At 38.0% G+C, this 10,651-nt stretch overlaps 1 protein-coding gene across 1 annotated transcript; it reads left to right on the top strand.

The window, feature by feature from the left end:
- The first annotated feature begins 425 nt into the window (after positions 1–425).
- Positions 426–9,318, top strand: LOC127444355 (arginine and glutamate-rich protein 1-B-like). The gene is made up of 4 exons (XM_051703662.1): positions 426–1,057; positions 4,017–4,242; positions 5,914–5,997; positions 8,397–9,318. Exons 1-4 carry the CDS (start codon positions 723–725, stop codon positions 8,559–8,561), a joined length of 810 nt encoding a protein of 269 aa, XP_051559622.1. The 5' UTR covers positions 426–722; the 3' UTR covers positions 8,562–9,318.
- The last annotated feature ends 1,333 nt before the right edge of the window (positions 9,319–10,651 follow it).

Here is a 10,651-nt window from a genome sequence, read left to right as displayed (position 1 = left end):
GATATTAGGCAGGTGGTTTTAATGTTGTGGCTGATCGATGCATATATTCTGTTGCTTTCTTTCATAACTGATGGAAATGTAATGCAGACAATATCAATATCAGGCCAATATCAGATAACCTTAAGATTGTGCATCCAGCAGTCAGAATTCCTTATCAGTTAAAAATGAACCCCGATTTAAATTGATCGTACTATAATTAGCTACATTTAGATATTATAAGCCTGAGGCTGCTGTATGTTGCATAATGTATTATGCTTTATGTGTGTTATAACGCTAAAGGTGATTTAAATTAAAATCCAAATAAAAGGCCTGATGCATTATCGCAGTGCTTTCCGAATGGTTGATTATCGTTCACGCTCCACGCCGGTTGATGGCAGTAATCAATGCGAGTGTCGATCGTCCCACGGTAAGAAAAAAAAAATCAAGAAGATGCATTCTGGGATCTGAGATCAGCCACCCTCCATTTTGCTTTTTAACCCTACGAAATAAATGGCTCAGTGCAGCTAAATTACATTGTTGTTATTATACGACTAATTTGCAGATAATAGCAATCAATCATTCTCATGCAGTCCGGCTTGATTCCTTAAGTGTGCGATTAAGGGCTTGTTTTTGAAGACGATCGAGTGCTTGTGCCGCCGGTAGTCACTCGTCTATCCGATGCTATAGAGGTCTTCAGCGTGTGGAGCTCCTGACTACTACTACTGAACCCTACCGGCTTTTAAATGGGTCGTTCGCGGAGCCGTAGCTCTTCCCGGTCCAAACACACCAAAAGCAGCAAGCACAGTAAAAAGCGCAGCCGCTCTCGGTCAAGGTCCCGGGACAAAGAGAGGAAGAGGCGCTCAAAGTCCCGAGAGTCCAAAAGGAGTCGGAAGAGAGAATCGCGCTCTGGATCCAAATCAAACACGGCCACGTCCCGCCGGGAGAGGGAAAGACCTGTATCGCCGCCCGAGAGAATTGATATTTTCGGCAGGGCTTTAAGCAAGAGGAGTGCCGTAGATGAAAAGCAGAAGAAAGAGGAGGAAGAGAAGAAAGCTGAATTGGAAAGACAGAGGAGAATGTGAGTGCCGCCAGTTTGTACACAAATGTGTAGTAGAACATGACATGAACTGTGTGAGCCATGAGGGCTCACAAAAAAAGTACTGTGGTGGTAACATGGTACATGATGGTATCAGAAGGCATCAGTGCCATATTACTTTGATATCCCTGCTGGGAAAAAATGGTTTCCTCTACCAATGTCATTACAAGTGTAGTATGTTTTGGACCATATACCATGAAGATTTTATAGTTTGCATTGGTTTCCATTACAGGTATTGGTCCCTATCCACTAGACATAACATGCCACCAATAGAAGCCAACCCATTCCCAGTAGACCCATAGTGACCATTATAGTTTTCAATAAAACCAGTGCAGTTCCCATAATAACCATTAAAACCATTAGTGTGAGGGTGTTTTTTTGTTTTGTTTTGTTTTGTTTTTTCTGCAAGAATATACCATGGTGCTGAATAAATCCCACATTAACATACCATGGTATTACCAAGGTGCTCAAAGAATACCATGGTATTACCATGCCCAAAAACATGGTATTACTATTGCACATGTCCAAAAGCATGTTATTGTTCCGTGTCCAAAAAACAAGGTAATGGCATGGTATTTTTTGTTCTGGAAGTGACTGAAGACACAATCTGGATTGTTGTACCGATAAGTTACGATAGATCAATATATATCGGCCAAGCTGATATTTTGCCATTTTAAGATTATAGCCGTGTCTGATTATCCAATTTAAAAGAAGTGGTCATTCTATCTAGTATCAGTTCCTGAATCTACTAAAATGTAGTGAGTCTTAAAACAATTCATTACAAAATACATTAAAATTAAGTAATTTTGTGAAAAATTTGACTATCATTAAATAAAATATACTATATTGCCAAAAGTATTCGCTCACCCATCCAAATAATTGAATTCAAGTGTTCCAATCACTTCCATGGCCACAGGTGTATAAAATGAAGCACCTAGGCATGCAGACTGCTTCTACAAACATTTTTGAAAGAATGGGCCGCTCTCAGGAGCTCAGTGAATTCCAGCGTGGTACTGTGATAGGATGCCACCTGTGCAACAAGTCCAGTCGTGAAATTTCCTCGCTACTAAATATTCCACAGTCAACTGTCAGTGGTATTATAACAAAGTGGAAGCGATTGGGAATGACAGCAACTCAGCCACGAAGTGGAAGGCCACGTAAAATGACAGAGCGGGGTCAGCGGATGCTGAGGCGCATAGTGCGCAGAGGTCGCCAACTTTCTGCAGAGTCAATCGCTACAGACCTCCAAAGTTCATGTGGCCTTCAGATTAGCTCAAGAACAGTGCGTAGAGAGCTTCATGGAATGGGTTTCCATGGCCGAGCAGCTGCATCCAAGCCATACATCACCAAGTGCAATGCAAAGCGTCGGATGCAGTGGTGTAAAGCACGCCGCCACTGGACTCTAGAGCAGTGGAGATGCGTTCTCTGGAGTGACGAATCACGCTTCTCCATCTGGCAATCTGATGGACGAGTCTGGGTTTGGCGGTTGCCAGGAGGACGGTACTTGTCTGACTGCATTGTGCCAACTGTGAAGTTTGGTGGAGGAGGGATTATGGTGTAGGGTTGTTTTTCAGGAGCTGGGCTTGGCCCCTTAGTTCCAGTGAAAGGAACTCTGAATGCTTCAGCATACCAAGAGATTTTGGACAATTCCATGCTCCCAACTTTGTGGGAACAGTTTGGGGATGGCCCCTTCCTGTTCCAACATGACTGCGCACCAGTGCACAAAGCAAGGTCCATAAAGACATGGATGAGCGAGTTTGGTGTGGAAGAACTTGACTGGCCTGCACAGAGTCCTGACCTCAGTCCGATAGAGCACCTTTGGGATGAATTAGAGCGAAGACTGTGAGCCAGGCCTTCTCGTCCAACATCAGTGTCTGACCTCACAAATGCGCTTCTGGAAGAATGGTCAAAAATTCCCATAAACACACTCCTAAACCTTGTGGAAAGCCTTCCCAGAATAGTTGAAGCTGTTATAGCTGCAAAGGGTGGGCCGATGTCATATTAAACCCTATGGATTAAGAGTGGGATGTCACTTAAGTTCATATGCGTCTAAAGGCAGGTGAGCGAATACTTTTGGCAATATAGTGTATGTCAGCATTATATTTAGAGGTCGACCGATATGGATTTTTTTAATGGCTAATGCCGATATCCAGAGAGCAGGGTGGCCGATATAATGCTGACATATCACACAATTTAAAGCTTAAAGGAATAGTTCAACCAAAAATGAAAATTTGCTGATAATTTACTCATCCTCAGGCCATCTAAGATGTATCTGAGTTCCTTTCTTCATCAAAAAGAATTTAAGATTTTTAGGATTTCATTTCAGGCCTCCTCCTCTAAACAATGCAAGTGAATGTCCTCCATTTTTTGACGGTCCAAAATGCATATTTAGGGTGCCTCAAAATCCACACAACTCCAGTCGACAAATAAAGTTCTTCTGAACGCAAACGATTGATTATTTTTAGAAACAAAACAGTACTTATTTACTTTTTAACTACAAATGTTCACTTCCGTATATCTCTGTGACGCGTGCTCATGAGAGGGATGACGTAAGCGTCATGTGGAGGAGGAGTCAGGAAGCGCGTCATTGTTTACATTTTTTTTTATTATTATTATTATTATTTGGAAATTATTTTTTATTTTAATTTATATTGTTTTGAAATTGTTTTGGACTGTTTTGGTTTGTGAACGGCACACGTTTCTCTTGTAAACAATGACGCGCTTCCTGACTCCTCCTCCACATGATGCGTGATCTAGCCAACGAGCTTACGTCATCTTGGCCAATGCCAATAAATTAAAAATACCAAACACCAGCCGATATACAGAAATCAATGGTTACATACAGAACACTTATTATGAAATGAAACAAGTAAGCAACAAGTAAAATTTCAGTTTGTGGTACTAAATGAAACAACGCACATTCTTTTTTCCTACCCCTTAGTCGACAGCAGGAGATAGAGGAACGGCTGATAGAGGAGGAGACGGCGCGGCGTGTAGAAGAACTGGTCGCCAAACGTGTGGAGGAGGAACTGGAAAAGCGCAAGGATGAGATTGAGAGAGAAGTGTTGCGACGGGTGGAGGAGGCTAAACGCATCATGGAAAAGCAGTTGCTAGAGGAGTTGGAAAGACAGAGACAAACAGAGCTGGCTGCTCAGAAGGCCCGGGAGGTAACTTGCATTTGAACACACACACCCCAAAATGTACTACCTTCCTTTCTTCTGTTTATCCCTGTACTGATCAACTTAGGGGCCGTTTGCACAAGACGAGTTTTTGCGTTTGTCTGTGCTGTTTTAGAATCGTTTTTCAGTGGAAACATGCGCTAGATGGTAGGGGTTGCAAGACTACACATTTTTAAGTCAACTAGTTGAGCCCATTAGTAGAGTCGAATTCGACAAATCGTAATGTCATCTCCCCCCACCCCTCATGGGTGGGCCAGAAATTCCACTCCCCTACTCATTGAATTTCACGAAAGATATTTGTTCACTTCAAAAATGGGTTTTAGCTAGTTGTTTGTAGTAAAAAAAAAAGAAATAGCAACGTAGTTATTTGTTGTCAGGCATTAGATAGCCAGCTAGGCTGTGCCTGAGGTCTTATATGTTGCCACGGCAACGCACATATGTAGTTTGACACCTGAGGGGGAAATTATGAGCAACGGTCTGAGCGTTGTTTTGTATGTGAATGGATCAGATGGAAGAAACATCAACCATTATGTTATCTCCAGTGTTGGGTAAGTTACTCTAAAAAGGTAATTAATTACTAACTACTAATTACATATTCTACAGTGTAATTAGATTACTGTACTAATTACTCTGTCTGAAAAGTAATTGCATTACTTATTACTAATTACTTTCTTAAACCCTTATCAACCTTGACCAGATGAAAATACAAGGATAGACATGAAACTGTTCTTTTAATTCTTTCAAATAAATCATATCAAATAAAATAAAGTATTCATGAACTTTCAAAAGAATTTAAGGGGGCGGCGTTAAATTAGAAAACATATATTTTAACATTAGACATTAAATTTCGATTTTATATTCACTCTTGTTTTTATCTAGAATTGTTCTATACAATATTTAACCCAATTACATCAGAAGTAACTGTAATTAAATTACTGAAAATTAAAAGTAATCCCTTTACTTTTTTCAATGAAAAAGTAATTTAATTACAGTAATTAATTACTTAGAAATGTATTATACCCAACACTGGTTATCTCCTTGTAAGCACCAATGTAAGTAACCTAATCTTTAACAAAGTTACCTGTTTGATGTTCAAATAGTGTATTGTACAGCGCTACCATCCTCTCATCTTTTTTAATGTTTCCACCATGTGAACAGAGTATTTTATTCATTTTTCTTAAAGAAAAAAAAAGAAAACACATGCACAGCTCATTTGAGAGCCTTGGTCGCAATTGTAAGCCTATGTACTCGCCTGAACAGTTGCTTACAGATAGAAGTGATGAAAGTTGTTCATGCTTCTGTTCCTCCCATACACCATTGGAGCTGACTGCTCCTCAGACGGCACTTCACTGTGTGACCTTTTTTCTGTGAGTGAGATGTAAGCAGAGATGTACCGAAAATACAGGTCAGTGGTTTGAAAGAACCTCCCTTGCTGATGGGTGGTGTGTTTTGCAATAAAAAAGAAAGTATTCCCAATTTGATTCCTCTAGGAACTCCATTTATTCATCAGTGAAGGACAAGTGTAGGTTTATCCATGTCTGGTGAGCTCAATGTATATTCATTATCTTCTCATTTACGTGTTGCTAAAGTTGTACTACTTGTTTTTTGGGAATCATTGTGAAGTCTTTACAATAACATTTAACCAGTTTACTTTTGCAGGAGGAAGAGAATTCAAAGCGTGTAGAACTGGAGAAGATTCTGGTAGAGAACAATCGCAAGATAGCCGATGCTCAAGCTAAACTGGTATGTGTATATATAACAGTTCAATTCAATTTTATCACCAAAAGGATGTATAAATTAATTAATTCAAACTTAAGTAATTTAAAATATAACAATTAATTTTCAACACAACTTTACATTATTTTTATCATACAAAGTACTTTTATTCAGATCCTTACAGCTCACTCCAAAAAACAAGATTGGAGTTATTTTTGTCAAATATAGTGCTGCACAACAGAGCATCAGATGTGATATAATGCTTAAATGTAATACAATTAATGTTTGATTTTTGATTAATGGTTTATTATTAGTAGTATTATTACAGAGATTATAACATAACTATACATTAGTGATATATATCTGATGTATTTTTTTTTCCATTTAAATTGAGCTTTTATTTTGGTGAAAACCGAGTGAAGCTCTTTCAGTTTGTATGTTTTTGACGACAGCTTCATTACTCCAGAAAAGCAGGTGGCTACATGACCCAGTGTGATTATTAAACCGCTAAAGGCTGCAATTTATGTGCTCTGTGCTGAAAAGTGAATGCAAGCTCTGCTCTTTGTTGTCTAATACACCCAATAGTGCACGTGATGGTCATGATCATGAGGTGTTTTCATTATTTAAACAGCTGGCTTCATATATCCACTTTGATGTGTGCAGGACATGCAGACTGTATATTTCATTAAATTGCATCCTTTGCAATTGCTTGTTTAATAACAATAGGACATAACGTAACTTCAATTTGTTAGCTGAATGTTTACATGACATTCATACGTCAGACGGTATCCATGTTTAATATCGGAGCATTTTTATCAGCATGAGTAACAGTTTGCAAACTGTAAAAAAAATAAATAAAAAATAAAAATTTGCTGAATAATCTATTATTATTCTTAAAAATAAGCAGTGAAATAGGTTTTTTTTTAAAAAATATGATTAATTTTTGAAAAACTTTTGTTCCCCAAATCAAAGTCAGGTTGTGTAACCAACATGTTGGTTTCCATTTTGATGTCATGTGACAAAAAAAGAAAAAGAGAGGAACCCTTAAGACTGAGTAAAAGTAAAAAAATAAATACCTTGAAAAATATATTTGAATTTTTTTGGGGGAAATTAATGATTAAGTTGTGTAATACCTTTTACTTGGTTAAACCACATGACATTTTTCAAGTCATTAAATAAATGTTTTGTCGATTGCTATAAATGTTTTTCAAAAAGATTATATTTCTAAATTATATTTCTATGAACTTGATAAATGTTTCTAATTTTCTCAAAGATTTCTAATTTTTATTACCTTCAACAAACTTATTTGTCAATAACCCTTATGCTTTGAGCTATTTACTCGTACCTGGTAGTTGAGACCATGGACACTGTGTAGCTTGCATGTGGTTATTTTTTTTTCTTCAGTTCTTTTAGTGTCTTGCAAGCACCTAGAAACCTTTCTAGCTCTAATAGCTATGACTTGCTGTCTTCTCATATGCAGTGAGCGTCCCTTTACACTGATTAAATAGTCTTTTTTATGTGATAGGGATTTAGTGTAGTCCTTTGGAATGTTAATATTGCATAAGCACTAATTAGCTGCTTTTCCACTATTGGGCCAGTGTGAGCCAGGGCCATCAACTGGCCAGCCGGGGCCAATAACCTCGCACCTCAAACCTCGAGACCAAAATCGATCTGCATTCCCACCATCAGGCAAATAGTCCCGCAGCGTTGCCCAAAAAGCCGCCCTGGTGCCAACGTCACACACCCTGCCCATTTCAAAAGCAAGAAGAAAGCTCAAGCCGAGGTATCATGTTATCTAGTTATCTAGAATATCGAGTTTATGTTGTTTGTAAACATTAGCTAGCTAGCAAGATGAGTTCGCGTTGATAACTCACCGACTGTAACTGCCATAGTGTCCCGAGTGGTCTCCGCTAACAGCCAGACACCGTCTCTGCACACCATCCATGACCTCGAACCATGGAAAGTTCTTTCTGTGGGCACTGCTTTGTCCATTGTGTATTTTAACGGATTTACCCGCAATTTATTCTATTTTTTTTCTGAACCTGTACCGTTGTGCGCTGGATACACAACCTGGCAAGTTTGGCGAAACTCCGCCTTTGACATTGACCCCGCATCAGTCCCAGTTGGCCTTGTTTGGCCCAAGGGTAATCGGAGGGCCAAAGGCCATTGGCCGTTGGCTTCGAGAAAGCCCCGAGTCAGCACGATGAAGTCCCAGAGGTGACCATGGGAACGCAACTGGCCCTGGCAGGCACTAGCATGCCCTCATTTGGCCCAATAGTGGAAATGCGGCTATTGACGTGTATTGTAGAGATTTGTTTCTTGATATAGAAGCCATAGTTTAGTTCTGGTGTTAGTGCATCAAGATACACAACAAGTATTAGTTTCTGGATCTTGCTAACAAACTCACCACATATTGTGTCCTACAGGCAGAGGAACAGCTACGAATAGTTGAAGAGCAGAGGAAGATACACGAAGAGCGTATGAAGTTGGAGCAAGAGCGACAGAAACAGCAGAAAGAAGAACAGAAGATTATTTTGGGGAAAGGAAAGTCGAGGCCTAAACTGTCTTTCTCACTCAAGGCCACAGAGTGATGGAAACAAAGTGGGCGGGATACCATGGGTTCTTCAGACTTTCTTCAAACCACTTCTTCGTCTGAAAGAATCGTGCTGCAGCACGAGTTTTTCTTTGTAGGTCTCATGTGGTGTGATTCAAATTCTCTGAACAATGGGAACAATCAGTTTGTCATATACCCTTCAATTTTTTCCTGTTTTAACTGTCTGTTTTGTATTACTGACTCTTGTATAGATAACCTCCACTTGTCCTCCATGTAGTCTCTGCAAATGCATTTGGTGTATTGCACAAGTGAGGAAAAAAAAGGACCGGCCTGACCTGCTGTCTCATCTAAATGTGCATTATGGTTTCCTTTTTCATTAATTCAAAACCTCAACAAACTGATTCGAATTGAAGTATTTTTTTTTTTTTATATATAGTTTATTGATAATATAATGGAATTAAAATGCGAGATGGGTAGGGAAGCTCGTTGAGTTGGAAAATCAACTTTGAACTAAAAGGTAACCAATCTGAAGCATTGTCAAACAACAATAACCATTTAACATTTTTACATTCACATTAATAATTGTACATTCAAGATGTAAAAGGATGATGCTGTAATAAAAGGGTACCTGGTCGTTGCATGTCAGTGAGCTGCGTATACAGTATGTCAGTGACGGGATGCTTTTAGAGGTGAATGAGTGGAAGATTGCAGATTGGCCAGAATTTGTGTTTGTGGTTAAGTATTTAACAGTTATCAAGGATATGTCAGGAATCTCCAATAAATCCATGAATGTGTCCTGGTTCTGATATCTGCTTGCTTTGGCAAAAAGTTATTTGTATTAATCTGGGTAGTTTCTTAGATTAAGCTTGAATTTAAGTAAAAAAAAAAAAAAAAACTGGGGTACAACAGTGCTAATTGTGCTTTTTTTCTGATCACAAAGTGTATCAAGATTGAAAAAATACTTTTTTTTTTGTTTGTTTGTTTGTTTATAGAATTTGATGGAGAAACAACATTGTGTGAAAAGAAATAATAGCGGAAGGTTGTTTTGATTACAATTCTTTGAAAAATCAATCAAATAAAAGGTGGCTAGGGAGCCCAGTGGGGATAAACTGATATAGTGTAAATATAAGGACAATATAGGGCAAAATTGGTCAACTTCGGCAAATGCATTTGAGACAGAGATGTTTTTTTTTTTTTTTTTTTTTTTTTTTTTTTTAGTAACAATGACGATGCTTATTCAAAATTACCACTTCAGAAAAGGGTTAACCATTTTCTGTTCTTTTTAATCACATTTGGCATTCCATAACATCAAGTACTCTATAAACAAATTAATCTCCATTATAATTGGATCAGTCTGTGAACCCAATTTAAACAAATTGATTCGCTCCATTTAAAGGAATATACCGGATTCAATACAAGTTAAACTCAGTCGACAGCATTTGTGGCATAAAATTGATTACCACAAAAAATAATTTTGACTTACCCCTCCTTTAAAAAATAAAAGCAAACATCTGGGTTTCAGTGAGGCATTTACAGTGCAAGTGAATGGGGCCAATTTGTAAATGTTAAAATTCTCTCTGTTTCATAAGCATAGCCACAAGATGTAAACAATATGTGTGTTAACATGATTTTAGTGTAATAAAAGCGCTTAATCTTTTACTGTGTAAAGTTATAGCCAATTTAATAGCTTTGTTGCCATGATGAAATGTCAACAAACCCTAAAATGACTGTAAAAATGATGATTCAAAAATTTTACAGCTTAAAAATTACGAGTTTTAACAGAAGAATTAATGTAAGAGCTTTTATAAAAATTATAAGCTTCACATTTCTGCCTTTAAACCCTCCAAATATTGGCCCCATTCACTTCCATTGTAAGTGCCTCACTGAAATTTTTTCATTTATTTATTTTTTTAAAGGAGGGATGAGTCAAAATTACCTTTTGTGGTAATCAACATTCTGCCACAAATGCTGTCTATTGAGCTTAACTTGAATTGATCTTTTAAGAAAAAATGATTTTTTTATGAGGGCCTTTAGCCCTTGCAACAGGGGGGCTTTTTACTCCAAATACTATCCTTTCACTTACTGGACAGTTAATACAAAACTTTTGATTTAATCACCTGTACAAAA

This window comes from Myxocyprinus asiaticus, chromosome 7 (assembly GCF_019703515.2).
Source record: "Myxocyprinus asiaticus isolate MX2 ecotype Aquarium Trade chromosome 7, UBuf_Myxa_2, whole genome shotgun sequence".
Lineage (NCBI taxonomy): Eukaryota > Metazoa > Chordata > Actinopteri > Cypriniformes > Catostomidae > Myxocyprinus > Myxocyprinus asiaticus.
Note: the sequence above shows the minus strand (reverse complement) of the source record. Positions and strands in the feature narration are given on the sequence as shown.

Excerpts from the sequence above, each read along its gene's own strand:
- LOC127444355 (XM_051703662.1), top strand. The coding sequence starts at position 723 with ATGGGTCGTTCGCGGAGCCGTAGCTCTTCCCGGTCCAAACACACCAAA. Across the intron at positions 1,058-4,016 it reads TTGGAAAGACAGAGGAGAAT|TCGACAGCAGGAGATAGAGG; the intron begins GTGAGTGCCGCC and ends CCTACCCCTTAG. Across the intron at positions 5,998-8,396 it reads CCGATGCTCAAGCTAAACTG|GCAGAGGAACAGCTACGAAT; the intron begins GTATGTGTATAT and ends TGTGTCCTACAG.